Here is a 27,895-nt window from a genome sequence, read left to right as displayed (position 1 = left end):
CCAGCTGTTTTGTTCCCATAGTAACGCTAGAAATGGAGGAAAAGCCATGAAATGTCTCTTGGGGGTAGGGGCGATGCCATTCTGCAGCTGAGAGGCATGGGGCTGCCTCACGTCCTTATAAATTAGTGAGATTTTGATGCTCCCTTAGTTAAGTGTAAGGTCTGGACATCTGTACTGGTACTCAGCAAGATGAAATTCATCTATCTTTCAGTACAAGTCATTGAGGATAAAAAAAAAAGTCAATAGTCATAGAGGAAGATGCAATATTAAAGAGAAATGTTTAATTAAAGCATGGAACATTGTTATAATCCATCCTCCTTGTGCAACAAAAAAATAGACTGGAAGAGAAAGCCACTAGCACAATGCCATTATTATCCTAAATGTGAGAAAGTGTTGTTTCAGTAAAGAAAAAAGATTTTTCATGTTCCATGCAGTGAGAAAACACGACACATCCTTTCAGAGTCAGTGGGATGGCTTTGTCCCCGTTTTCCTCCAGGCAAAGCAAATGGCACACCGGGTTCAGGCCACGGCCCCCTGCTCGCTGTGTCTCGCCTGCAGCTTGAGGTTGCACAGGAGCAAGACGTAATCCTAGACACGGGTGAGAAGCCTGAGTGCTGCACCCGGCGCTCCCTGCAGCCTCCCCCCCACCCTTCTAATGACCATTTTTTGCTTGTGTTAGCATGGCTAGAGAGGGACGCCTATGTAAAGCGATGAAGCCTGGTTCTGTGGGTTAGCAGGACAGGAGAAGCAGGCTCGGATTTATTTTAGTGCCAGGAGTTAAGCGTCACTCCCAGGTACCCTTTAAATCAAATGTAGCAGGGAGCAACTTAAATGTCTTGTTTCAGGGAGGAACTTGCATGTCTTGATTTCTTACCTTGTGAATCATGACGCTGACATCAGTGTAGGTGAAGCTGGATGCGTGTGGCAGGTGTACGCCTTCACTCAGCACCGCTAGGAAGGGAAACAGGGAAAGGAGAAAGAGGGAAGGTTCCCAGCCGAGACACTTTGTGCCTGGTGGTGCCTGGGGGGGGGCATCCCCACTTCTCACCGTTCATCCAGACCGGCACCTCCTCACGAACGGTGCCCAGGAACAGCTCTTCCAGCAACGCAGCCTGCGAAGGGGAAAGCTTCAGGGTCGGCTTCTTTATGGCCTGGCTCTAAAGGGGTGGAGAGAAGCCGGGACCGCAGCAGTGGGGTCCTGGTGTGCTGCCCCTCTCCCAGCCCCTGTGGGGTGCAGCGAGCACCGTGAGCATGGTGAGCACCACAAGCGTGTGCTGCCCTGCTGATGGCCCAGCCTGGCATTTGTGGCATGAGCTTGGGGTGGTGCAAGCTGTTTGGGGATGGCCAGGCTTTAGGGGACAGCATTAAAGCAAGGGCTGCTGTGTTCAGCATGGTGCAGGCAGGAGCCCAGCTGTGCTCCATCATTTCAGGGTGCTGGGAGTACCTACCGGCACCGGGCCCACATTGGAGGCAGCCAGGCTGAGCTCAGCATCTCTGCAAAACAAAGAGCAGCACAAGAGTTTCTCAGCAGCCCTTTGGCTGGGTCACTGAGCAGGGTTTTCCTCGCAGGACCACACTTGGTGATAAGCTGGAGCTTGCACATTGCTCCAAAGACCAGGGCTGTGCCCAGGGCTCCAACAGCTCCCTAAGCTGGGTGCCTGGCAGGGGGCAGCAGGCACTGTCTCTGCCCGTGCACAGCAGCAGGGAGCTGGGGGTGTCCTGGCCCCGGCACCCGTGGCAAGGGCTTGCTCCAGGCAGGGACGCAGGGTGCTTGGGGTGATGGGCAGCATTTTTCTCTCTGGTCCTGCTACTAAAGCCTTGCCATTTCCCTTGGGCTACAGCTACCTCCACAATGGCCAAGCCATCAGAGGTAAGAAGTTTCCCAGGCTATTTGCCTTTCCCATCCCGTGCAATGACTGGGCCGTGTCCCCCGCAAGGCTGCAGAGCACAGCTGGACTCGTTACTCTATCACTGCTGCGGAGATCATCATCCGTGTGTCGGTGACGCTGAGGAGCAGTCCTGCAGTCACGTCCTGCGAGGAAAACAGGGTGGGCAGGATCAGAATGAGCAAACTGTCCCCTTTCAGCTCTGAACATTGAGATGTGATGAAGCCATCTGTGCACTGCACCCTGCAACACACTCCTTGCACCCTGCTCGTTGCAACAGAGACCGATGCCACTGGGGACCGTGCCCGCTGCGGCAGTCGAGGGGAGCAGTAGCAGTGGCCCCGTCCTGCAGCGCTCACTCACCGCACTCACGCTCAGGAAGCTCTGGAAGTCTGGTGAGCCTGCCCCGATGTGGACGGTGAGGAAGAGCTTCAGGGCTGCTCGGCCTTCCTCCAGCTCCACCCGAGGAGAGCTTCTGAGCTCGGCCCTCAGCATCACAGGCAGGTCCTCGGGGTACAGGGAGCCGACCTGCCGTGGGCAGGCGGTTGCAGCCCAGCGGCCCCCACAGCAGGGGCTGTGCCTCCCAGGTGCTGGAAGTGGCCACGTACCTGGGTGATCTTCTGTGCCATGGTGGCGGTGGTCAGCGGGCTCTGGAAGACAGAGCACAGAGCATTGGCTGGCTGGCGGCCCCAGGCAGCTGCAGTCTGGGGTCTGGCACAGCCGCTGCTGAGTGCTGCACGGCTGCCAAATGCAGGCGGCCTTCCCTGCACACCGGCACGTGCCAGAAGCCGTGTTTTGGCTAGTTCTGATGGCAACTTTCCCGTGCACCATTTGACCAGCAGAATTTTGCCTGCGAGGTTGAGGTAAGAGGCCGGGGGTGATGCAGCACGGCTCCCTGGGCTCTCAGAAATGCTCTCTTTCAGGGAGCACAGCTCCCGTATGGCTTCATGGGGCAGGGGCTCGGCCATCGCTGTCTGTTTTGTTATTCCCTCCTCACTTGCTTGCACTACTCACCAGGATGGTCATGTTGAAGGCTCCAGCCCTCTCCAGGGCGAAGAAGAGGCTGGTGTAGAAGTGCTCAGACAAAGCCAAGGTGAGGTGGGAAGGGCTGGAGCTCACCATCTCGGGCATGCTGAACGGCACGGGGCTGACTGGCAGGGGCACTGCTATCCCTGCCACCTGGAACGTTGTCTGCAGGGGACAGAAAAGGGGTCGGGGTGCTCGGGGTGTCCGCCTCGTCCTGCAGGCGCTCAGCAGCTGCTCATCCAGGACAGGGAAGTGGCAGGCAGACGAGTGCATGGGCAGGAGCTGGGCAGCACGGGCAGGATGCAGTGCTTACTTGCAAGGACATGGTGATTCCCTCCTCGGAGATCACGGGGGCAGCCAGTGGCAGGTACTGGACCTGGCAGCTGGGGGTGACGGGGAACTGAGCTGCAAAGCGAGCAGAGGGACACTCAGAGAACAGAGGGGAGCAGCAACAGGAGATTGCACCTTTGAACAGGCTGGGTTTCCCCCAGGAACAGGAGACAGTTGAGGAGGGGAAGAGCAGAAGGATTCATTTCTCGTGTTTTATCGCTCTCCCCTCCCCAAAGTTTCTGGCACACCTGACAGAGGAGGGGAGAGGCGGGGGGCCTGCCTCATCGCACCATGCAGCAGCCCCCAGCCAGCTGCCATTGCCTGCTCCCTGCAGCGGGGCACAGGGAGCGCATTTTCCAGCGGACAAAACCCACGGCCACGGAGCAGCCACCGCTGCAGGGCCCAGCCTGCACAGCCCACGACCTGCTCCGGCAGGAGCCCCTGAACCCTAACGAGCCTGAGAGCCGAGCTGCTCACCTGTCAGAGACATTAGCTGTTCGTTAGGCAAAAGGAGCAATTTGGAGACTTCCAAGCAAATCTGTGGGATAAGAGCAAACCTTGAGAGGAGGGAGATGAATGTGGGGGCTGCTGGCATCTGCTGCAGCCTGCACATCCCCATCGGCTGGCCGTGAGCTGGCAGATGGGGGAATTGCAGATGGAGGATGCAATCCTCGTCCTGTGTGGACGGCTGTGGGGGATGCCTGGCACAACCAGGGGGTTTTTGTAAGCACCAGGTTCACCCGAGTGCTCTAATTCTTACAGAACCGTGCCAATTTGTCTTCTGCTTTCTCACGTCTGTGTGGATGTTATCTTACCTTATCGGCATTAATCTCCTTATCCAGGTCGGAACTAGAGGACTTGCTGGATGAAAACAACAGAACAGAGGAAGTTAGGCAGCACCAGCTCAGCCACGGGTATGTTAATGTCTTTTGATTTGACCCAGAAATTGTCTGGAGACATTATCATCATTTTCTATCATCTATTAAGCTGTGACTGTGGTTCAGAATCCTAAAATGCTGAAGACCTGCCACTGGACTTGCATTAAAATGTTAATGTTACTCTATTTAGAAACATCTGCTCCTTTGAGAGAAAAACTCTCCTAACGTTGTGGGGAAAAAAAAAAAGTGACAACAACAACAAAAAATAACCAGGGCTTCAAGCAGACAAAGTTTCTGTCACGAAGCTGAAGGATTTGCACTGACATTTGTAAGCTTCTATGTCAGTGATCAGATCTTGGTCCCATCACCTTTATGCACAGGAATACTTGTCGCTCGGTTTTGTTTCCCCCGTTCACCCAGATGCCGTGCCAAAGGAAACCCACGGGCCGACCTTTCCACCTCCTCGGCACTCTGCACCTCCTCCACGGTGGGCCTGCAGGCGGAGGTTGTCAGCTGCAGGTCGCCGTCGGGGCTCAGGTCTACACGAAGGTCGGCCAGGATGGACAGCCTCGCCAGCCTGGGCACCGCGCTGCACGAGAGAACGGCACGGGCTGGAGGGCCGCTGCCCCGTGCCGCTGCCCTGGCCCCGCAGGCAGGCACAACTCACGCCGGGGGGACGATGCCCAGGTCCGCCTCGATGCCCAGCCGCAGCCCGGCCTCTGGGACAAGCGACAGCGACAGGTCAGCCACTTGGACAGAGCTGATTTGGTCCCTGCTCGAGAGGAAACGCGGGCGTTAGGAGCCCAGCGCGGGCTGAGGTGTGAGCCCCGGCTGCTCCTGCAAAGAAACACCGAGTGCCCGTGGGGTCTGTGCCCTGCGGAGACAAATCGGTGCCCTGAGGGTGGCACCGGGGCTGATGCCATCAGACCCCAAAGGAGGAGCCGGGAGCTTGCTTCTAAATGGATATTTAAAACATCCAGGTCGATTCCCAGGAGGATTTTTGCTTTTTGTGTTGGTGCTCAAAGTGCTCCAGGAGCTCCAACAGGACCCAGAGGTGCGGTCGCAAAGCCCGGGTGAGGCAGAGCCGTGGACTCACCTGCTGGCTTTTGGGGAGCCAAGGGGCAGGTCGGGGGCCCTCGTGTCCATCAGGTCCTGCCTGAGGACCATCTCTGCATATGGTCTTGAAACTTCAGCAACTGTGAGATAGGGCAGAGTTATTAGAGGCCCCTGAGCTTGTGATCTCTTGCACAGAGGCAGACAGACTGAAATCTGTCCTGGTGCCGCACATCCACCTCTTCCTAGGTCCCACTGTTACTAGCTGTAGGAAGGGGATGATGAAAACGAGACGATTCACGGTGTAAGTTTACAGCGTTTGGCATTTCGTTACCTGACGAGAGGATGCCTCTGCCTGGACGGGGAGGCACGGGCTGCGTACTTACGGTAGCTCAGTCCTGACGGGGTGAGGATGCCCCCACAGTCGGGAGACCTGGCGGCCTGCGCGGGGACCAGGAGGCTCAGGAGGGTGCCCAGGGCGCAGAGCGGGGCCACGGCGCTGCCTGCAGGAGGAGGGCACCCGCAATGCCCGGTCAGCACGGCGGGGCCCTGCCCGGGTGTGGGGCCACACTTGGGAGCCACGACTTCTGCTCCTGCATTGTGTTTATGCTCCTGGGCTTTGCAGCTTTTGTAAAATAACAATGCATTAGATGCACCTGGGCATCTAATAGCACTGAAAAAAGGCTCAGCCTTGAAAACCTCCTACAAGTGTGTAAGCTAGAGCGGTGCTTGCAGCAGTATTATGCCTGCTGAATATCCTGTAATGGCCTACAGCTGATACAAAAGTGGAAATAAACAGGAGTTAAAATTAGCTCAGGAATGAATTGAAGGTATGCAGGAGGCTAAAATCAGATACAAAGGTAATAGAGTCACCTACCTCTGAAAAACATTTTAGAATTGTTTATCATGTTTGTGATACTCTTACAGCATTAAGAAAATAAGTTATTCAGTAAGTTTAACCTGTTAAACCTAAGTTTAACAGCATGCATATCTGTATCAGTCCTTGCAGAGGGAGGACTTCTGATCAGGGCTGATGCTCACAGAGACGCACCAAAGTACAAGCAAAGCCCACATCAATCTGTTCATTTTGCGAGAGCATCTTTACCTTTTCTGCCTGGTCTCCCCATTCTTCTCGTTCTGTCTGTGTCTGGCTGTGGCCACGCCAGGATGTGTGCTTGCTTTATATATCTGTGTAACCAGGGCTGATGGAGGCAGAAATTGGCAGAGGGCTGAAAACCAGAAGGGTGCGCTGGGAGGGGATGCTTTGTTTTGTATACCATTTTTATTGTTTCCCCATAGACCTGATTACACTGGCCATTGACCCAGCAGGGTGAAATATTGAGCAGCAGGTGCTAGGGCAGCTCGCCTTCATTGTGAAGTTACTGAGGAGCACAAAGTCTCTGGAAGGAGGGTGCCAAGAAATCAAACGTTGTTAGACAGCGAGCATCGGTTCCACGCCACGGGGAAGCTGCTGTGGTGTGTGCGCCTCGGATCCGAAGGGATGAGACCTGCACGCTGCATGGAAAGAGGCCTTGTGAACACCGAGAGGATGCTCCTGAAGGACAGACGAGCCCCTTGGGCTTTCCTTCAGGCCGGTGGTAAGTCTGCTGAAGGCAGTATTTCTGCTGGGTTCAGTGAGTTTTAGACCAGACAGAAGAGCAGACTTTTTCAAGGCATCACCTCTAACCTCCAGAGTGGCCAACATGCAGTAATTGCTGCCTCTCCACTTCAGTCCCAGTCAAAATCCACTGGCAATATTATTGCAAAGGGTATTAAAAAAAAAAAAAAGGTGGGTGATGCATTCAGTGGCATCTCTATGGGCATCAAAGGTCCTTACGAGGGGACTCAGGGTCACCTCCTTCCTGGGCTTTGGGTCCATCCTGGTCCCTTTGGCCCAGAGCACAGAGCTCAGGCTGCCTGCAAGCACCATGACAGCACATCCTCTGCGCCCCACGCAGCTCTCCTCCCTGCTGGGTGTGCTTCCCCCTCTATATTGTGACCCAAACTTTGAGGCATGACCACTCTTCCAGAGAGGGTTGAACTGCCCAGTTTGGTCCGAGCCCTTTGGCAGCAGGGTTAGCTGTTCAGCACTTGTTGATACACCTGTGCCTTAGGAGGCAGCTATTGTCCTCCGTGCACTGGCTGCGTGAGTTATTGGGCGCTGGTTCCAGGTGCATCTCGACATGTCTGGAAAGGTCCTTGGCTCTCGGCAGCACTCCGGTGCTTTCTCAGTCTGACAGAGAAATGCCAGGAACAGAGGCAGTTTCAGCCACGTTGTGTATTGCCACTGAAGGCATCCAAATAGCAGTGTAAAGAGAAAATATGAAGATGTATGTCTGAAAGGGGAGAGCAGAATTTACACTTTTATATCGGTGCATCCATTTAAAGATGAGAAATGTGTTCAGAAGAGTAAATCCTGGGAGAAATTTGCGACTTTCAGTGAGCTCCGGGGGGCTGTGGGGGTGATTCCAGACTTCGGGAGGGAGGTGGGCAGAAGGAAAAGGCTGCAGGAAAGAAGACTTCTGTGTTATAGAGCAGTGGCTGGAGCTGGCCTCCAGGTAAGCCTTGTTCCATCACAGGTAATTCCAGCAGCTCTTTCGAAGCAGTACTTGAGATTTATCTGTGGCATGTTGTCAGCATTTACAGCAGTACAAGAATGGAGACGAGCTGTTGGGACAAGAGGGCACCGTGGCACTCGGATGTGGACTTTCTCCTCCTGAAGAGCTGCTCTGGACCTCATGGTCCCCAGGGAGGCTTAATTAGATGTCAACTTACAGCACAGTGACTGATCAAGTTACCAGCACAAAGGCATCTTTCTGGCATGATGGGTTCTTAAACAGGAGCTATCTATAAATCTTATACTCCTGTTAGATAAGATGTAAATCTCCCTGTCTGTGCTTAGCAGAGCCACCAAGTATATCACAGGGGGAGGTAATGACAGATTAAGCCCTATGACACATTTTATACAGAAATGAAGAGAAGGAATACATTTCTTGGTGCTGCAGGATCCCACCAGGGTGGGCTCTGGGTGAGCCGTCCCTGCGGGGCTGGTGCTGGCAGGGAGAGGTGAGCGTACAGGGATGGCTCTGGCTCTGGCCAGGATATGCGTGGATGTCCCGCAGAAGAGCTGATGCAGTTGGTGCACGGCCTGGAGGATGTGCAGCCTCCTCACGGCTTGCCGGGGACAGCTCAGGTTGCTGTTCCTCGCCTCGCTCAGACCTGCTGAGATCAGCACCAATGTTACTGGGATTGCCACCACCTCCCCTGGATGCTCCCCCAGCTAATCCCAGGTCCTCCCTTGGCACTTGCACAGGCTCCACGAACCTCTGGGGAGCATGGGCTATTCGTCCTGACAGTCACACTGCGCACGTGTCTCCAAGAGCAGAATTTACCATTCCATGGCTCAACTTTCCCCCTGCCCCCACTTCTGTCTGTACCATGTTATTAAACAGATCAGTTTTACTCGTTCAGACGTGATCTGCAAAGCTCCCGTAGGCTCTTCCTGGGTGTTGAGCAAGAGAGCTGGCCTCAGGCACGCCGGGAACATCCACCTGATACCTGCAGCTCAAGGACTTACCTGGACTTCTACATTTATTAGTGAGATTATTTGTGTTGGAAGATGTCAGAAACACTGAGGGATTAATTTTACATCACAGTAATTATCCAGCTCTTTAATCCGTTTGATTTTTTTCCTCTTTCTCAGCCAGGACTCTGTATATATAGGCCATTTCCTGCCTCTCTCCAGAGGATCAGCGCAGAGCGTGGACAACCTACAGGAGCACTCCGCTGGAGGAGGTCCTGGTGAGGCAACCACCGCACTCTTCCTCACAGAGGTCTCTGTCCCAGGGACATGCTGCAGCGCCCGTCCCCTCGGGCTGGAGCGAGCCCTGCTCAATCCCTTCCACGGGAGTGCAGCATTTAGCCCTTGCCACACTGTTGGGAACCATCTCCAGCTAATTGTCTCTTTCTGTCCATAAGCCAGTGCATCATTTAGCCACCTCTGGAGCTTTGTGGGCAGCGGTACCAGGCCTGACGATGCCAAGGATCTGGTGCATTTTGCTCCTTGGCGGCTGGCTGGCAGTGTCACAAAGCGCCAGTGGTCCGGGGGCCGTCCTCAGGATGGATATTGGGACAATCGACCGTGGTAAGCACTCAGCCACGTGGGCATGTCTGTCTGTCTGTCCGTGCAGCCAGGGCAGCCGCCAGCCTGTGCCGTGGGCATGAGGACAGCAGTGCCACCGGCTGCCCCAGAGCTCGCCGCAGGGCTTGGAGCCCCCTGCTCCTGGCCGTGCCCCTCGGGCCCAGCACGGGAAGGGCGCAGCTGGGTCCTGGAGCCACTGCGCCATGCCTGAGCCAAGTGTTTGTGCCCAGATTTTGTCCTGCTGCCTCCCTTCGTCTGCAACAGGAGCTGCTTCCTTGCGGTCGTCGCTTTGCGTGTGGGAAGCTGCATCGCCCAGCCTGAGATGGCCTGGTGTGGGCACCTGGGTGTCTGGGTGTCACGTCTAAAAGTGAAGTGCTGGCACAGTGTGTGACCGTGAGCCTGAACGGAGGCTGCAGAGACTGCCAGCACTCTGAATTTCCAGCACGCCGAGCACCCCGGTTGTGGCCTTGCTTATTGCAGCAGGGACGTGTCACCAGCGATGTTTTACAGGGCAGGACGGGGGCCGACTTCCCCCACCTCTGGCACTGTCTCCTCCCTGGAGGTTCTGTGCTGAGCCCCTTGTCTTGTGCAAATATTCCAGCGGTCTCCACTGCGCTGAATGAGAGCAATGTTCTTCAGAAACTGGTGGAGGAAGCAACAAAAAAAAAGCCGAACACAAAACCCATCAAAGGCATCTCCAGGTGAGTGATAATCAGCAGCGTTTCACCAGGAGTCTGAATCTGGAAATCACAAAGTAAAAGCAGAAGGTTTGGAAGTTTCAGCCTGGAGGCAGAAACAAATCACTCCTCACTAACAAGTGTGGTATTAAGGCTGGTGATTTTCTGCATGGTTGTGTCTGCAAAGACACAGAGAAACTATAACTTAAAGGCAATAAAGCGTGTCCTGCTTCATAGCTGGCTGGGCTTGGCTGCTGTGGCCTTGTGGCACTGGGGGGTTACCCTCAGACCTGTGGGTGCTGGCTTTAGGGAATAATGTCCTGAGGAAACCCAGAATCACTGGGGGATCAGATCTGGCCCTGTCTGGCAAGTTGGCTCTGGGTGAAAACATCATTTTGAATGCCCAAACATTTTGCTCGACTTTTTCAAAATGAAACTGCAATATTTTTGTTATGAAGAAACATCTTCCTGAACTTAAAAGTGGATTTAAATGTTAATAAAAAAGTTTGAGCAAGAAGCAGAGGACTAAAGGTGGTGACAACAACACCAATATGAAGTGGTTTGACTTACAGGTTCGGCCGTCTGCTCTGGCAGATTTTTCCCAGCACTTTTCAACTCTGTTTTCCCCCAGGCTGAAAGTGATAGACCTCCGTCCCCCGGTGATATCGCTGACACTCTCGCCAGGCGTGGGGCTGTTCATGGCCGTGCTGGTCCAGATGACCATCACTGGGAGAAGGTGGGTGAGGAAGGACGCCCGTGGGGCAGCCGCTGCGGGGCTTTGCCAGGCAGCCCTGCGCTGCCGGCCATTTCAGGTGGTTTTATCCTGTGCTAAGCGTGATTCGTTCTGTGCAGCTTTATAGGAGGAAACATGGAAATCAAGGTGGCAGCAAACCTGACCGCCAGCGCGCGGCTGGCGCAGGACACGCTGGGCTGCCCGTGGTTCAGCACCGAGAGCTGCCACATCGCCCTGCTCAGCGCCAAAACCAACCTGCCCAGCAGGTGAGCACCGGGTGCGCCGGGGCCCTGCCGGGGCAGCAGTGGCCACGGGCAGATGCTGTCAGTACCCCAGGGGCAGGCGGCAGTGCTGCTCGGTGGGGATTTTCAGTCTCTTGGCATGGGCTTGTACAGAACACAAGCAATTCTCAATACAAGTGTTCATTCATCGAAGGTCCTATTTTTTCCCACTTTGAAAACCAAAATGTTTTATGGACAAATTCAGGCTGGCTCTATCTGTGTTATTCTACACAGTGCTCATTTCTGGCCTAAGTCCCCATTTAAGTGCTGTATTCCTCAGATAACTGAGCTTCTGCTAGGCATGGAAGCTTTCAGCTTTGTTTAAAGCCGGAAGATGGAATGCATGAGAAAAGATTCGTAAAAAGGGAAAATACCTTTTATTGGACACGAGCCATATTTTGGCCTAATCCATGCCAGACATGTTTCTTTAGCACTTGACTTTTTACGTTTTGGTCTGTAGTAAGTAGTTACTGCTCTGTGCCTCGCGGCTGTGTTGTCTGACGTGTTCTGTCTGCCCAGCATGCTGCCCCAAGTCATGAGCAAGTTTCTGGACAGCACCCTTCAGAAAGTGCTGCCCGGCATGGTAAGTGCTGCCTCGTCTGCCCTGTGCTTCCCGAGCATCTCCCCCTTGTCCTCCTGCTCCTCCTCTCCACCGCTCAGTGACGGTTTTCCCAGTCGTGCTGTACGAAGGAGCTGCAGGTAAAAGTGAGCGCTTTGAGCTGTGGCTGCTGGCAGCCCGGCGCTCCCCTGCCCAGCACCAAGGTGGGCAATGCAGTTAAAAGTCAGATTTACTCTGAAATAACCTAATTAAATTAGGGACAGAGAAAACAGAGGCAAGTCCTCGTCTGGGTGCTTACAAGTGGAGGGTCCCAGTGGGTCAGGGTGGGAACTGCGCTGGCCTGGCTGCCACAAAGCTGTGCTCCCACGGGGGCGGCTGTTCAAGGTGTTCTCACAGCTTTCTTCTTGCCCTCCAGCTGTGTCCGGCCGTGGACGCGGTGCTCAACCTCATGAATGCAAAATTCACCACCATGACTTGTAAGTTGTGCTCTCTCCAGCCACCCACGCCTCCATCCCGCACCCACCCGCACACCTAGCCCTCATCCTTCCCGTCCCCTCGCCGGGGGAAGGCAGAACTGTGACCGGGGGCCGACAGCCCGCTGCACCCGGCTGCCTCCCGGCGGGGGCCCCACCAGTGCCCACCCCTAGACGGGCCCGGCGGTGCCTGGCACCGCAGGCACTTGTGGGGAGAGAAGGGCCCAGCGCTGCCGCAGGTGGCACTGGTGGTGTGGCCGCTGTTCCTGGGCCGTGGCGCAGGGTGGGCGCCTCTACCTGAGCCTCCCCTTTCTTCCCTGCAGCTGTGATCCCTCTCGGCACTGCTGGCACCCTCCGATACGCGTTGCTGAACCCACCTGTGACGAGTGAACCTTTCATACAGCTGGATTTGAGGGTGAGTGCCGCTGCCAGAGCCGGGGCTTGGAGGGGCAACGTTCCTGACACCCATTTGCTTGGAGGTGTTGTCCTTCGTAATGTCTTTAAACTAAAAGAGGGGAGATTTAAATTAGAGATTCGGAGGAAATTCTTCACTCTGAGGGTGGTGAGGCATTGGAACAGCCCAGAGAAGCTGTGGATGCCCCATCCCTGGAGGTGTTCAAGGCCAGGTTGGACGAGGCCCTGGGCAACCTGATCTGGTGGGTGGCACATCCCTGCCCATGGCAGGAGTTTGGAACTGGGTGAGCTTTAAGGTCTCTTCCAACCCAAGCCGTTCTATGATTTTATGATACTCAGCCTTTGGCAGCAGAGGCTTTGGAAGGGGTGCAGGCACGTGCTGTTTGCATCATATCACCCAGCTACCTCCTTGGCCCATCATTTTCTGTGGGTTTTATTGCTCTTTGCTTGCTGAGGCTACAGAGAGATGCATCCAGTACCCTGGATGTGGTCCAAATACAGATCCTGGAAATGGACTTGTACTCTCTGACATGGCTCCTTCTACGGGTCCTTTCAGACCATCCTCCACGAAAAAGAGGGAGAGGAGGTTGACCTTCCAGCAGACCAGCCGTCTCTTACTTCTCTGCCACCAAAGAGGGAGGCTGCTACCCAACTCATCCTGTCTGCAGGCTTCTTGAGTGCTGAGCTCTCTGTTATGCAGGCGTCCTTCAGCCTGAACATCAGCAATAACATGGTGGGTAATTTGGGACAGATTTTCTTCAAGAGACCACTAAAGAAACCCGTGCCTCTGTTCAAGGCAGATCCATGCTCTTTTCATCACTCTCTGGCACTGGTTGGTGGCTGCAGACAAACATATTTGGGGATCATGAAAGGAATTATCAGTAGCCTGTTCTGTCTGTGTTTTATGGAGTCCCTGGTTCATAGGGATTTATGGACCTCCTTCATGCACGGCCTCAAGGTGCTCCTGCAGGTCCAGCAACAACATCCGAGATCCTGCTAGGCTCAGGCAATAAGATCATGATACCAAATGTTAACACCCTTACAAGGCAGCACATTGACGTTGCAAAATCTTCTGACTGTTCCCAAGTCTCCTGGGAGAACTTGCTCAAGTTCAGGAGATCTGAACAGGAGCCAGCTTAGGAAAGTGAAAGTTTACCTTCTGGTCTCTTTCCTAGCCTCACTTATTTTGCCCCAAAGTAATTTTCCAGATTTTCATGTTAGTTTGCAGACTGCAGTTTCAGACCCTGCCATAGTTAATATTAGGTATGCAGCAGACTTGCAGTGCATTTTTTTGAGGACAGTCGTGTGTAACACCCAAAGCCTGTCATCCGGTGGCCTGCCCCATGTGTGGCTGCTGCAGCTGAGCGCCTGTCCGCAGGACCACTGGCCATGGAGCCGCTGGCTGCAGTGGCAGCGCCCCGTCCCCCGCCTGGCGCCTGCAGCGTGGCGGAGGGGACGGTGCTGCAGGGGGGCGGAGGAGTGCAGGGCCTCCGGTAGCCCCGAGGGCTCAGCGGGTCCTGGCCACCAGCCAGGGTGAGCCCGAAACGCCGCAGGGCTGTGGCAGCCTCCAGCCGCCGAGCTCTGCAGCCTCTCTCTGCACCTCTTCGCTTCCCGGTGTTGAACTCCCCCCAGCTGAGTGTTTTCAGTCCCTGCCTCTGGCGCTTCCTCAACAGATTCTTGGGCTTCCCCCGCTGGTGACCACGACGCTTGGAGCCCTCATCCCAGAGGTGGGTGGACTTTGCTTGATCCTAATGGTTTTTGGGTCATCTCAGGCTATTAACAGCAGTGGATAACGCCGTTCTCCATCCACCCACTGTGGCCATTCACAAGGACTCACTGGGAACCTATTCCTCAAGACCAAACTGGTCCTTTTTTCATTTTATTAGCAAAACTTTTATTAGTAAGACTAATAAGACCTGCTTGCCTGGCTACCATTGACTTTGGTGACAGCTACTGATGCTCAGCAGTCATCAGGATGATCCCCAGGGCGGTGACCTGGAAAGGAAAGGGGGTGTCACCCTTTGGTTTGTCTCTCCCCAGCTTTCCATGGTGCTGCCTCCATCACAGCCGCTGGTGATTGAAATGAGAGAAGCAAATCCACCGCTGGTGACAATAACCCCGGACAAAAGCATCGTGCACCTCTTCAGCACTGCCGAGTTTTGGGTTTCCAGCCCGGACTCTGATCTTGGATCCCTCTTTGTCCTGGATGTGGTGAGCTGAAGCCTTTTGCAGTCAGTGCTGGCTGGACGTGGTCGCCCCTGCCCTGAGCCAGCAGACGGCAGCGGGAGGCGTGGGACAGCGGGCAGGGGCTGCGGGGCAGTGCCTGGCCCTGGGTCAGGGCCTGGGGCAGCCGCTGGGGACCTGCTCGGTTGCACACGTGTCCCGCTGGGGACCCGCGCCCCTCTTCTCCCTGCAGCACTCCGACCTGAGAGCGCAGTTTGCTGTTGTGGAAGAGAGGCTGCAGCTCTCCCTTGCTCTGGACAGGTAACAGCTTCTGGGCTCTCTTCCCAGTGCCGCCACGAGCGGAGGGACAGCCCCGGGCTGCTGGAGAGCCCGCACGTACCACACCTTGCCAGTGCATTTCCATCTCTCTGCATGAGTTTTTTGTGGTTTATACTAACAGCTATTTAAAAAGAAAGAAAAAGGTTCAGCATGACATAATGCAGCTGAACTGAAACCTATCCGGGGTCTTTACTCTGAAGAGTTGAAGTTCAGGCTGGAGAAGAGGCTCCAGCCGAACAGCTCGGGGGGCTGGCGAGCTGGGTGCTGGGCAGGATTGCTGTGGGTGGCGGGGAGGGCTGCAGGCTGTGACCCCCTGGCAATTCCTCTCCCTGCAGCTTGTCCCAGGTGGCCTTGGCGTCCTCCTCCATCGGCACGTTTGACGTGAGTTCTGCGGCGGCTGTGGGGCAAGGGCAGCACTGAGATCTCCTCCGTGGGGCTCAGTGCTGGTGGGCTTGTGTAGGAATTCACTCTTTGGAGCCTGGTCCCGTTCCTTTCGTTATCACTAACAGACTCATTAAAACACCAAAGAAAGCCAAACTGGATGCCAAGGATCAAAATTTAAAGGAAGATGTCATAAATGACAAATTAACTGCCCAAACTGCTTGCCCACAAACACGAATGCTCTGGCGGGGGTCCCTGTTCGTAACGCACCGTGTGAATTCCTGGGAGGGTTTGGGCCATAAATATCTGCCCACTGCTGGTACCGGTGGGGCTGGACGCATGGTCCTGCCCTCATGCCACGTGTGCTCAATGTTCAAGTCTCCAAATCGCGCTCCGGTCCCGACACAGCAGCAGAGCCATGCGGGCGGGTGAGAGCCTGAGGACCTGTGGGCAAGGTTTGTCCATCTGTCCATCTGTCCACCTGTCTGTCTGTCCGCAGGCCTGGGCAGCCTTTAGGCGGTGAGGAGGCGCCTGCAGCAGCTGTGGCACTGCCCCGCCTGGGTGCCCGTGCTGCTGCTGGCGCAGGGGAAGGCTCTCATTTCTGGCATCTTTCACTGAAATTCAGAATTTTTCAAATGTTCCCATTTGTCTTGGGGTAGCGGAGGGACCTGTGCAATTTTCCTGTGATTTGGGGCCACGCTGGATGAATTAATGGAAGTGAGCCTGACAGGCATGGCTGCTGGCATGCAGAAAGATGGGCTATGTACATCACCCCTCTGTGTTTCAGGAGCTGCCGCTGAAAGGAGTTCTCGCAGACATTATTCATGTGGCCTACGTGCCATCCATCAACAGTAAGCACGGCTATGGCTTCATCTGAGGATTCGCTTTCTGCACAGGGAAAATAGCTCTCATTTCTTTTCCTATAGCCTGTTGTTATCCTTTTTTTTTTTTTTTTTTTGGAAATGGCATTGACTGGCTGACCTTGCGTACTTCTCCTGCCCTCGATGGCAGTGAGTAACGGTGCCCAGGAAAATTGCTGGCCTGCCTTTGTGCAGCCACAGGGCATGCAGCCGGAGCTGGGAAGGGCAGCGCCTCCGGGCCGGGGGCTCGGCACGGCCCCTCCTGTGCAGACGGGAGAGCTGGGAAACACAGGCAGCTTTGGCCGGGGCTGCAGACTTCCTCTCTGACACCTCCCTGAGTGTTGCTGCTGTTCTGAAAATCAAAGCCACTTGTCAGGCAAAACTGGGAACAGTTCTCATAACTGTTCTGAAGTCTCCAAAAACCGACTCGTCCCTCTTTGCCATGCAAAGGCAACATTAAAATGCCCACCCTAGAACACCAGTTTATCTGCTTATGGAAAGCATGCCGAAGGACAAGATTTTATTCACACTAATGTACACAAGCCGGGGTGCCAGCCCTGCCTGCTTTCCTTCTGAGTGCTCCCCAAACCTCCTGCAGAGCCCACGGCGGGCGCAGGGGTGGTGGGGCTGGGACCCCCTGACGCCTCCCCGCTGGTTGCAGGGGCGCTGCGAGGAGGGGTCCCGCTGCCCCCACTGCTGGGCACCCCATACCGGCAGGTGGAGGTCGGCCGGCTGCAGGTAAGCACGGGTGCCAGGGATCCCTGGTCACCCTCAGCCAGCAGGGTGGCTCTGAATCCTGCCCACATGATTTTTCCTTTTAAATCTGCAGAATGGGCTCGTGCTGGATGTCCCTGTCTCGGAGATCTGACGCACGGGGAGGGACGGCTGCACCCGGCTGCTGCTGCACGACTGAGCCGGAGCGGGTGGCAGAGGGAACGGCAAGGGTGGTGGCTTTCCTGGGGCGCTTCTTCCTCTTTGCTTGACTTCTCAACATTTTCCCTCCTGAGCTAAAATTAAAAGACCGGATCACGCAGTGACGGGACTCTGGCCTGCTGTGCATTTAGTGGAGCCAGCCGGGCACGTCTTTGCTGAGGTCGCATTTCTGAAAAGGGCTGGCCCCTGAATTGATCGCGTCTGCAACAAAAACGGCACAGGCGTCGGGGTGGTGGGGGGCTGCGGCACCCACATCTCCCCTGGGAGGGGGGCAAGAAGGGTTCCCAGGGGTGTGTACCCCTCTTGTGAGAGGAGGGGTTCGTGTCTGCAGCCGTGTGCATGGAGTTGCACATTTTGGAACTAGTTAGGGAAGCACGTTTAGATATCTCCCAGTGTTTTTTAATATTTCAGAAGTGCCTCGTATCATGGTTTATTGGCTGCATTGCAGATATTGATCCCAAGCATATAGTTCACTGATTGCTGGATAATTACATGTCATTAGTACGTCAATAAACAGCTTTGATCCTCATTTCATTGAGCCAACATGAATCGAACATTTTTTTCCTGGTGACAGGTAGCTGGTGTAGAATTAAGGTTATCTTTGAAAAGATCATTGTGTTTTTAAGAAATTGTCCTCAAGAAAATCTCACTGTGAGGCAGGCTATGAAAACCCCATTTGTTTTCTTGTGTGTGCTGCCAGACACAGCAGGCGTTTGTTCTGTACTGCTTGTAAGGAATTGTCTTTGTGAGAGGCTCTAAGCAATGAGGAGAGCAGTCATAAAGCCAGCTCCCTGTGAGGACTGGTGTTTATGATGCCTTCCCTCCTCATTGCCGTGCAAACACTGCCAATGCCAAGCATTTTTAAAAAAGATTTTCCTCATTGTTCTTGCTTTAGCTAATAAAAAATTGAACAGTTTGGGTTGGAGCTCCTCTAAGAAGAAGGAATAAGAATCACAATATCTGTATGCAGCCCTCCTAGGAGAAACAAAAGCTGGAAATCTCAGGTGGCGCCTATTAAATTTTTCATGAAACACTTAACCACGCTGCCAAGCCGTGCTATCGCATAGCTGGCATTTAATGCCCCGGGACAGCTGCTCGAGGTGCAGCCTTTGGACGTGTGCGGACGCCAGCACCAAGTGCCGGGGCTGCAGGGACCCTGGCCCCGGTCCCCTGACAGGGCCTTGTCTGGGCGCTGCTGTCAGGATGGGGAAGCAGAACAAAGTGGTCTCCTTCCTGAAGCAGAGCTATCCGTTTTGTGTTGCTGCCGTGGCCAGAGAGGCGAAGGTGAAACAGGGGGCCCCCACCTCTTGCCCCGGCAGCAAGGGGTGCCCCACGTGCGAGGCCCTGCACCCCCAGCTCCAATTGTCACCCCCAGAGCAGATGCAGTCCCAATAGCCAATTCACTAATAACCAACCATTATTTTGCATGTGTTCAAGCAATGTTGTTAATGCCTCTTGTTAATGCAAAGATCTCCAATGCTTCTTGCTGCTGTGTCCCTGCTACTGCCTGCCCTTACGTCTCAATTCCTCGGTGATACAACTGTCAAAGACGTAGTTGTTCACATTGCTCCTATTCTTCTCCTTTTGAACAAGTCTGTTCTGATGCAGTCTGCGTGTCTTCACAGGTTGATTTGGCTTCGGGTTTGGCTTTCAAAGTTGCTTTAGTGAGAGCTGGACCTTGAGATGTGATTCTCTTTATGGGAATCTGCTTTGGTTTATCTGAAATATTTGGTTGTCAGAGACCTCTGCATTCAGTGACAGCGGGTGAGAAGCCAAGTTACAGTCATGCCTAAAAGGTCACTGCTCAGGAGCTATTCTCTGCAGCGCCAAAATGCCCCGTTACTGTGTGCTGACCAGCATCAGGTCTTTCTTTACGGTCAGTCAGGTTTCGTATAGTGATTGATTGCCCAAAGTATGAAGTGGTTCAGGAGGGATGATAACATAATACCATCTTGTTAACACCCTCTTCCATCTTATCAAATGCCACGATCTAGCAGTGACAGCAAGGCTTTGTGCTCCAGGGGTGCCTGACTGATCAGGTTGCGGGAGAGTGACAACTCCGTAAGTACTTTGGCACCTTTGTCATCCCTTCCTTGGCCTTTAGCTAAGATATTTTTTAAAGCTGGAATTAATGTGTGACAAAAGCTGGCTAATCTCCTGGAAATACTTATTTCCAAGTTTGCAGAAAGTATTAGCTCTGAGCAAGCATTTTTCTGGACTATTATTCCTCCGAGCTGGGGAGCAGCCCATCTACCCCTGCCATGAATCATGATGACAGCAGAGTGAATAGTTCAGAGCTGCCCCCTTGGCTGGCCACTGTCTCCTCTCCTCCACCAGGGACAGGTTGCGTGGTGCATGCCCGCATGGGGGGCTGCGCTGGGGCCGCAGCCCCAGAGGACGGTTTTCCTTTTCCTGCCCCAAAGACAGCCGCCCTGGTGCAGGCCGAGGCAGCAGCTCCACGCACCCGTGCGGTGCTGGGACCAGGACCGAGGGCAGAAGGAGAGAGAGACAGAGACTGTGCATGCACATGATGCATTGGCTCACCAGAATTTGTTCTCCTTTCCTCCTGCCTGCAGCAGTAAATTAATTGGCAGTAAATGAGGCGTGATGAGGTGGGATGCGATTTTTCAGCATGATTTCAAAAACCTGGCCAGAAATCTGAGGGCATGGAGGCCTAGATGGAGGGTGAAGACCCCGGGCAGTGGCATGGCTGTTTCTCTCCTGCAGTACATTTGTTGCCTGGGATGGTGTAGCCACGGAGACCACCTCTTTTGCTATGCCCACCCTGGATCAACAGTTCCTCCAGGACTCAAAACAATCCCGAGCCCAGCAGCTCCAGTTTGGGAGCTCCCTGGCTTTGCGGTCAATGGCATCACCCTCTGAGCAGTTTCTTCCGCGGCAGCACATCCCACCTCCTATCCTCCTCAGTAACGCAGCACCGAGAACTGCACAGGTACTTGGTGGTGGGGGTGGCCGGTATTTTGACACATTTTTCAGTCAAGGCTTTAATTTAATTTAGGAAAAAAAAATAGTATTTTATGAGGGCACGACTTTTCAGCCATGTCTACATCTTGATGCAGGGCTCATGGGACAGAGACCAAACCCCAAACCATAACGTATGAACCGAGGCAGCAGTGTGTGCACATCCATGAGGACTGGCACCCGGGGCTGGGCTGACGTCTGCCACTACACATATTAGTCATTGCTCAATAATTTACCCAACTCCTAATATCTATAAGGAAATATTTGCAGTAGAAGTCACCAGAACCCATATATTGTTTGTTTTGCTCCCCACTAATTATTCTGGACGTCCTCCATGACATCGTTTGCCTCATTCCTGGTGAAAAGATCTGTATATAAGGATGCGTGCTGTGGGGCATCTTCAGAAGGCAGGGACATTGGACAGAAAGATCCTTACACTGAAGAGATCGGTCAGGTAAGAGCAAAATTATTCCTCAAAAAGCATGTTCTTAGCTTCTGCTTCTGCAAATCTGAGTGCCTCCCAAAGGCGAAGCCTTGATGTCAGCTTGTGACTATTGGTTTTTTTAACAAAAACCGTTATTCTTGCCTGCTGTCTGACTGAATTATGCTCTAACAAGCAAAATGTGAGGCAGCCTTCACTGCGAGTTTCTGAGGAACAGCCGTCCATGTTCATTGTATTGGCAGTCCTTGTAGAAGAAAGGGTGTTTTGTGATTTTTGTAAACAATTACCAGATTAATTACTTATGGTATAATTCTAGTCTCCGAGATAGCTTTTTTACCTAAGGTGAATTACACCTTTCACATTTGTTTTGATCCTTTTTGATGTGCTATTTACATTTAAATAGATTTGGGGCAATGAAGTTCATTACAGCTCTGTAAAAATGCTACTTCAAGCTGTAGATCCCCCCAAATATTTCAATGACACCGATACTTTTAAAATGATTTTCTTCTTTGTGTGATTCTTGGAAAAGGCGCTTTTATGCGGAGGCAAGCCTCAGATACATGATGTTTGCGATAGATCCTGACACTCAGACAAGAAGATGCTTTCCTCACCAGACGTGCTGGTGCATTTGTCCTGTGTACTGCTGCTGCTTTTCTTTCCGTGACCTTCCCAGTCAGTAACAACACGCTGACCAGTGCTGGGGGGCTTCAAGCAGGACCACCTGAGCGGCCTCCTTCTCTTCACTTGGCTGCCGTGATGGTCTTTGGAGCAGCTGCTGCTGGAGCTGTGGTTGCTCCTGCAGGGAAGTGCTGTCAGGACCGTTCTGTACCAATGGTGTGGTGGAGAGGAGGGAGAGGTGCCCGCAGCTTCCTCTCTGATTTTGTCTTCCCTGCGAGACTCTCCTTCTTTCCTCCTTCCTCCTCCTTCCTCCAGCCACTGCCTTGTGCTCACTGTTCCAGCATTCCTCTGATGGCAATTGCTTTCCGCAGTTATCAGAACCGAAGATGTTCAAGTTCTGTGTGGTTTTCCTCCTCTGCGGCCTGCTGACCCCTTCGCAAGGACTTGCTGGAAGTGCCTCGGTGTCTGCCAGGGTGGATAAAGATGTGCTAGAAAGCGGTAAGTGTTTGGAAGAGACAGGATTTTTCTTTGTTTTGAGACCACTTCTGCTCTTTCTGTCTCTTGACCATATTCAGAAAACCAAAAGCTGGTCCAGCAGTAGTGATGATGCTCATAATTTGCATTTATAAAGCATCTTGCAGATGGCACGTCAGATACTTCCCAGTGACTGGAGCATCACCCCGGTGTACAAAGAGGGGAAAAGAGGCACAGGGATGGGAAGGAACAGCCAGGCTGACATAGCATGTTTGTGTGCTGGGTCAGCATGGCTCACAGTGACCTCTCAACCGTTTCTTCAGCCATTACAGGGTCACTAGCCAACGGCAACCTTCTCGAGGGGCTCCTGGGTGGTCTCCTTGGTGGCGGTGGTCTTGTTGGCGGTCTGCTTGGAGGCGATGGACTTGTCGGTGGTCTGCTTGGTGACAGCGGCCTTGTTGGCGGTCTCCTTGGTGATGATGGACTTGTTGGAGGTCTCCTTGGTGAAGATGGACTTGTTGGCGGTCTCCTTGATGATGATGGACTTGCTGGAGGTCTCCTTGGTGAAGACGGAGTTGTTGGCGGTCTCCTTGGTGGTGATGGTGGTCTTGCAGGTGGTCTCCTTGGTGGCAAAGGACACGTTGGTGGTCTTCTTGGTGGTGATGGACTTGGTGGTGGTCTCCTTGGTAGCAAAGGTGGTCTTGCAGGTGGTCTCCTTGGTGGCAAGGGGCCCCTTGGTGGTCTCCTTGGTGATGATCCTCTTGCCGGTGGTCTCACTGGTGGCAAAGGTGGTCTTGCAGGTGGTGTCCTTGGTGGCAAAGGGCCCCTTGGTGGTCTCCTTGGCGATGATCCTCTTGCCGGTAGTCTCCTTGGTGGTGATGGAGCAGTTGGCGGTCTTGTTGGCGACAACGGTATTGCAGGTGGTCTCCTTGGTGGCAGTGGTCTCCTCGGTGGACGTGGTCAGCGCGGCCAAGGCACGCTTCCTGAAGGAGGGCTCCTTGGCAAGAATGGTCTGCTGGGCACCATCAAAGGGCTCACAGGGTGAGTGAGAGTGGGAGACGCATGTCCCCCGAGCAGCCCTCTGTACGTGGTCTGGGCAATGCTGGGGAGAGAAGCTTGTGGTGCGGGCACGCCGTCCCCTCCTTCCCGTCCTTGGGGCAGGTTTCGTAAGTGAGGGTTCAGCCGTTGGGAGTTTGTGTGTGCCCCCAACCACAAGGGTGCCTCGTGCCCGCTGCAGGCTGGCCCTGGCTGGAGGGGAGCCCTGCTGGCCCAGGGTGCAGGGGACCCCAAAACCATGGCTCAGCGACTGGCCACAGCACTGGGGGCCAAGGGGATCCCAGCAAAGTGCTACTTACTGACTTTCCTTGTTTTGACTCTCCAGGCTGAAAATTGTGAACATCACTCTCCCCAAAATAACTCTGCGCTTCCTGCCAGGCATCGGGCTCCAGCTGAATATCTACACCCAGCTGCTGGTAGATGGCAATGGGTAAGCGGCATCTGTCGGGGGCACAGCTTAGGGCAGGGGTTCACCATCTCTTCGGAAAGCAGATGGATAGAAAACCCTCTGAGATGTGTGTCCTCCTTGGGCTGTGCAGCGCAGTGGGTGGACTGCTCCAACTCCAGGTGGAAGCGAACATCACAGCAAGAGTCCGGCTGGTCCAGGACAAGTCGGGGGCTCTCAAGCTGGTCATTGAAGACTGCAAGACTCTTCTTGGAGACGTCAACATCCGTGCTGGGTAGGTCCACACGTGAGCAAAGTGCTCGTCACCGCTGCAGCTGTGAGAAACCCTTGCACTATTGACCATCAAAGAGTGTATGACACACCAGAGGCTGAAATACCTGGTTCTCTGCCTCTGAGAGGAATTGATGAAGTCTTTTTTCCAAAGTTTTAGCTTGAGAAAACATATTGCAAGGTTGCGCCACAGTTCTGGCGGCGGGCCTGGTTCAGGGGGGCTTGCTTTTGGTGACATTCTGGCACTGACGTACAGCCCTGGACAGAGCGAGGCCTCATGTTTCTCCTGTGTGAAGTACATTTATTTTCCAGCTGCTCACCTACCTCACGTTTTGTTTCCCATTTGCCTGTTACCCAGACCCAAAGTGCCACTTGTGGAGAAAACTGTAAAGAGCGTCCTTGGCAGCGTCCTGCCCAGGCTGGTAAGTGTGAAAGCGGCAGCAGCACGCCGCGGGCGGCCGGGTGCCGTGATGGGGCTGTTTGCACAGCTGCAGCCTCACCGCGGGCACCTGCCCGGCCCCGCCACCAAGGCCAAGGCTCTGTGGGCAAGTGCATTTCTGAGAAACGTGCTCATGTAACGGGCACCCCGCCTGCACGAGTGGAGGGTCTCGCCCTGGCCGTGAAGCCCAACCCGGCGCAGCAGGCGTGCGGCGGTGCTGAGCCCTGCACCGAGGCCCCTCGGCAGTGGCCCAGGGCAGGCAGGGAGGGAGCTAACGAGCTTTTAGCCCTGGTGACGCTGTGCACAGCGGCTCTGCTGGGTGCCCCCGGGGCCCTGACCTTTCTCTGCCTCCCCAGCTGTGCCCTGTCGTCGACACCGTGCTGGGCGTCGTGAACTCGCTGCTCGGCTCCGTGACTTGTAAGTGCTGTGGTCCCTTCCTCCTGTCCGTGTACCCCCCCTCGGGTCTGCCCTGCTCTTAGGGTTTGTTTTCTTTACGTTGGGTACGTACAAATACTTTAACAACTTTTTGAAAACACAACTCTCCATTCAAGCACAACATTCAATTTCCCTTGCCCCAGAGCAGCAGCAGGCAATGTTTCCTGCAGAAAGCCACTTCAGTACCCATAGCTTTTGGAAACAACAGTTTTGCTGCAGAACAGTGCTTGCCAGCCCCTTGTCCAGTTGGGAATGCTGTGAGCAGGGGCCACCCGCAGTTCAGATATCTTTTGGGACCATGGTATTTGGGAGCAGTTCCTCTCCTTGCAGTTTAGAATCTCTCCTCCCCGTGTCTCGCAGCTGTGCTCCCACTCGGGGCCCTGGGAGATCTCCAGTATACTCTGTCCTCCCTTCCCATCATCGGCGACAAGTCCATCCAGCTGGATCTAAACGTGAGTGCTGCCAAATGCCTTCGAATCGGTAGGTTTGGGTGGTTCACCTAAATGGGGTGGCTGCTTGCGCAAGAGTGCCTGTTTTCAGCTGTCTCAGCGCATTCACTGAGCAGTGCTGCTGCGTGGGGCCCAGCCAGGTCTGTGCCTGTGCCGCTGCCGGGTCTCTGCCTTATTCTCTGCTTGCTAACCCTGGAGGACAGCATGAGTCAGACTGGCTTGACACTGGCTAATTAAGCATAATTACAACACTCACATAGTTGTTAATCAGAAAAGCCCAACATTAGCATTTCATACAAGAGCAGTAGGTCACCATTTACAAAAAAGGTTTCATATAAAAGTTTGGTGTATAATTAATGGGGATTATAATCATGCCAAAAATATTGGCAACGTGTCTTACTCATCAGGGGATGTCACAGTGCTTTAAGTGGGGAGCTCCAGCAAAGGCTTCCGTTGCCTATGCCAGAGCAGTTGACAGCAGCTCTATAGTTAATAAAACATCGATTGATTGCGCAGGCGGGCAGGGAGCCTGGCAGCCCCAGTGATGCCAACCTCCTGCCCCTGCTCTGTCCCCTGCAGCTCCTCCTCAGGGATGCGGCGGGCAACGTGGTGGAGCCTGTGCGCGGGCAGCCGTCCCCTGTCACCCTGCTGCCAGCCGCCGGCCGCGGGGTGCAGGTGGGGCTCTCGCAGGACGTGCTGGGCGCCGTGCTGGGGCTGGCCCAGAAGCAGGGAGCCTTCAACCTGGACATCACCAGCTCAGCGGTGGGTCGCGGCTCACGGGGTGCGGCTGAGCCCAGCAGTGGCTTCCGCAGAACCCTGCCGGCTGCTGACCCCGCGGGCGCTGTTCCCGCAGGTGCCTGATAGCATCTCGCTGTCCACCTCGGCCCTCCTCTCAGCCTTCCCTCAGGTCAGCCACCTCGCGCTGTGTAATGCAGGCGATAAAATAGGTGCCTTGCGTGCATTTGGTTCTAACCCCCCCAGCCACACCAAGGCCGCTGTCCCTGATGGCTCCTCTCCCTGCACAGCTCTCTGCCGTGGTCCCCGGGTCGCTGCCGCTGGCGCTGCGTGTGCGGCTGGCCGACGTGCCAGAGGTGGCCCTGCGGGACGGGAGAGCCACTGCCACCCTCCGAGCCACCATAGACGTCGTGACACGCCGCCCAGGCTTCCCCGTGCAGACCCTCTTCAGCCTGGACTCGGTGAGCGCAAGGCAGGGGGCAGCAAGGGGGGGGGGGGGGGGTGCTCCCTGCAGCAGCACCTGTACCTTTGGATGCCCCACGTCCTAAAAAATGGCTTTTTAATGTGCTCGTAACCACAGGCACGTGAAACATTTGATGAACGATTCAAGAAGTAATTAAATAAATTAAAAAATAATATAAATTCAAAAAGATGGGAATTCCAAATCCCAAGGGGAGAGATCCATGACACCATCTGTCAAAGAAAAATGCTATTTCTAGACACAGACAGGTGTTTTTTCACTGTCTGGGTTATTTACAAATATTCCATATTTTATTTCCAGTCTCGGGGAGCTATGCTGGGAAATAACTTCATTTCTTCTGTTGTTGCAATTCCAGAACGTCGGTCTGAACATCACCCCCTCCGTCTCCAGCGGCAGGCTGCGCGCCTCCCTGGCCATCGACAGGTAGAGCCCAGCTCAGCGGGAGATGTGCCACGGGCCGGGGCGGGCTGGCTCTGGCAGTGGCTAACGGGAAGCACGAGGGAGGTGTGGGAGAAACGTGAAGCTTCTGGGGCTTCAGGGCCTCCCCCGGCACCAACCTCAGGTGAAGAGCATACCTGAAGTAACGGGAGAGTTTTTGTATCTTTTTGTGGGCAGGACAAATTCTGGAGCAAAAAGGGTCTTGGCACTGCTCAGAAAGAGTGATGAGGGCTGCTCTTGATGCACTCTTCCTTGTTTTTGTCTTTTGTAGAGTCAAACTGAGACTGGCATCCTCACAAATTGGCCCTGTCAATGTAAGTGCATGGTGCTTGTGATTGTCATGCTGCAGCAAGTGATTTGATGACCAGGAATTATGTGTAGGGCAGGGACACCAACGTTTGTAGGGAAGGGATACCAGTTCTTCAGGCGTCACATTCCTTCTCCTGGCAGAGGACCCCGTGTGTTCTGTAGCAATGGCTCCTGGCCGTGTGTGCTCGTTCCCTGTGCTGGCAGCGCACTGGGCGCGCTGGAGAAGGGGGAAGGAAAAGGCGAGAAGTTGCTCAAAGGGCACAGCACCCTGCGGCTGGAGGGGCCTCGCCGCAGGAAGCCTCCTGGCATCCGCGTGTCACAGCCCCAGACCTCCTGCACTCACAGCGCTTAGCTCATAAGGCTGCCGGCGCTCAGCCTTCACCCCCAAGCCATCATTTACCTTGGGTACTGACTCCTGCCTCCTCCCACTGCAGGTCTCCCGGCTTGAAGGATGGGTGACGGATGTCCTCGCGGCTGCATACGTGCCTGCCATTAACAGTACGGCGGGGGCCGAGCCCTCCCCTTCCACACCCAGCCTGAACCCCAGCCCCCTCCCCTGCTGGCTGCTTCTGGGGCTTTGCCCGCAGCGAGCTGCTCTCTCTTGGTCTTGCAGGTGCTGTGAGCGCGGGGATCCCTCTGCCCAACATCCTCAACACCAGCTTCGAGAACAGCCAGGTGGACATCGCTGATGTAAGGCTCTTTTCCCGGCATTGCTTTCCTGGGGGGTGCAGGATGAGTGGCCCCTTCCCGAGGAGCTGCTGCTCCCTCTCAGGGGCTCACCCAGCAGGATATGGGGAAGAGCTGGAGAAAACCCAGCTGACAAAACTGAATCGTTTTTGTGCTTTTTCCTGGCAGAACACCTTTGTGATCAGCCAGAAGTCTAGAGTGCTCTAAAACCAGCTTATCTCAGCAACACCTTGCCCCCGCTCTTGGGATGAGGCAGACAATTCCCCGTGAGCCTGGAGAGCCCCGGTCGTCCCTAATTGTTTCGTCTTTATTTTGTCTTGAGTATTGTCATGTGTTATTGCCGTGGCCCAAGAGGGAGGGATGTTTCTGGTCCATCCGTCCTGCTATAGCCCACATGGGGGTATGGAGAAGGTGCTCGGCTGATGGATGTTAGGGGGCATTTTCTGTGGCCAATTCTAACACCCTAAGTCTGGAACCAGAGCCCTTGTTTAGGCATAAATGTTGCTCTCAAATTCCTCTTTCAATAAAATCCTTCACTGCCTCAATA

The 27,895-nt window shown here is 54.4% G+C and overlaps 3 protein-coding genes across 7 annotated transcripts; 2 read left to right on the top strand and 1 right to left on the bottom strand.

Annotated features, from left to right (window-relative positions):
• Positions 1–262: 262 nt before the first annotated feature.
• BPIFB2 (BPI fold containing family B member 2) lies at positions 263–7,350 on the bottom strand (the record flags this gene model as incomplete). Its single annotated transcript, XM_083801348.1, has 16 exons — positions 263–588; positions 875–951; positions 1,049–1,112; positions 1,449–1,494; positions 1,965–2,032; positions 2,250–2,414; positions 2,495–2,536; positions 2,901–3,077; positions 3,226–3,317; positions 3,720–3,780; positions 4,058–4,103; positions 4,572–4,709; positions 4,788–4,892; positions 5,217–5,316; positions 5,560–5,798; positions 7,283–7,350. 16 exons carry the CDS (start codon positions 7,348–7,350, stop codon positions 520–522), a joined length of 1,557 nt encoding a protein of 518 aa, XP_083657474.1. The 3' UTR covers positions 263–519.
• BPIFB6 (BPI fold containing family B member 6) lies at positions 5,749–17,202 on the top strand. Of its 4 annotated transcripts, XM_083802002.1 has the most exons (15): positions 5,749–9,317; positions 9,916–10,015; positions 10,623–10,727; positions 10,844–10,990; positions 11,525–11,588; positions 11,980–12,040; positions 12,361–12,452; positions 13,008–13,184; positions 14,125–14,178; positions 14,492–14,662; positions 14,868–14,935; positions 15,289–15,334; positions 16,122–16,185; positions 16,856–16,932; positions 17,024–17,202. In XM_083802002.1, the coding sequence occupies exons 1-15, from the start codon at positions 9,209–9,211 to the stop codon at positions 17,060–17,062; spliced, it is 1,374 nt and encodes a 457-aa protein (XP_083658128.1). In that variant the 5' UTR covers positions 5,749–9,208; the 3' UTR covers positions 17,063–17,202. The 4 variants fall into 4 exon arrangements, 2 of the variants coding, with proteins under 2 accessions (XP_083658128.1, XP_083658129.1); XR_014573137.1 differs by lacking the exons at positions 14,868–14,935; positions 16,856–16,932 and having other exon boundaries at positions 17,024–17,078; XR_014573138.1 differs by lacking the exons at positions 14,868–14,935; positions 17,024–17,202.
• A 2,683-nt stretch (positions 17,203–19,885) lies between these two features.
• Positions 19,886–27,893, top strand: LOC310882774 (BPI fold-containing family B member 3-like). 2 transcript variants are annotated; one of them, XM_083801993.1, is made up of 17 exons: positions 19,886–20,080; positions 20,476–20,563; positions 21,541–21,667; positions 21,967–22,684; positions 23,025–23,129; positions 23,239–23,379; positions 23,734–23,797; positions 24,171–24,231; positions 24,610–24,701; positions 25,278–25,460; positions 25,552–25,605; positions 25,724–25,894; positions 26,270–26,337; positions 26,624–26,666; positions 27,096–27,159; positions 27,275–27,351; positions 27,517–27,893. In XM_083801993.1, exons 3-17 carry the CDS (start codon positions 21,556–21,558, stop codon positions 27,553–27,555), a joined length of 1,992 nt encoding a protein of 663 aa, XP_083658119.1. In that variant the 5' UTR covers positions 19,886–20,080; positions 20,476–20,563; positions 21,541–21,555; the 3' UTR covers positions 27,556–27,893. The 2 variants fall into 2 exon arrangements, with proteins under 2 accessions (XP_083658119.1, XP_083658118.1); XM_083801992.1 differs by lacking the exon at positions 19,886–20,080 and having other exon boundaries at positions 20,429–20,563.
• Positions 27,894–27,895: the final 2 nt, after the last annotated feature.

Source organism: Anser anser (assembly GCF_964211835.1).
Source record: "Anser anser genome assembly, chromosome: 16".
NCBI classification, from domain to species: Eukaryota; Metazoa; Chordata; class Aves; order Anseriformes; family Anatidae; genus Anser; species Anser anser.
The sequence above is the reverse complement of the archived record's forward strand: the minus strand, read 5'-3'. Positions and strand labels throughout refer to the sequence as shown.

Excerpts from the sequence above, each read along its gene's own strand:
- BPIFB6 (XM_083802002.1), top strand. The coding sequence starts at position 9,209 with ATGCCAAGGATCTGGTGCATTTTGCTCCTTGGCGGCTGGCTGGCAGTG. Across the intron at positions 10,991-11,524 it reads AAAACCAACCTGCCCAGCAG|CATGCTGCCCCAAGTCATGA; the intron begins GTGAGCACCGGG and ends CTGTCTGCCCAG. Across the intron at positions 14,179-14,491 it reads TTGGAGCCCTCATCCCAGAG|CTTTCCATGGTGCTGCCTCC; the intron begins GTGGGTGGACTT and ends GTCTCTCCCCAG.
- LOC310882774 (XM_083801992.1), top strand. The coding sequence starts at position 20,444 with ATGACATCGTTTGCCTCATTCCTGGTGAAAAGATCTGTATATAAGGAT. Across the intron at positions 21,668-21,966 it reads TAAAGATGTGCTAGAAAGCG|CCATTACAGGGTCACTAGCC; the intron begins GTAAGTGTTTGG and ends CCGTTTCTTCAG. Across the intron at positions 26,667-27,095 it reads CACAAATTGGCCCTGTCAAT|GTCTCCCGGCTTGAAGGATG; the intron begins GTAAGTGCATGG and ends CTCCCACTGCAG.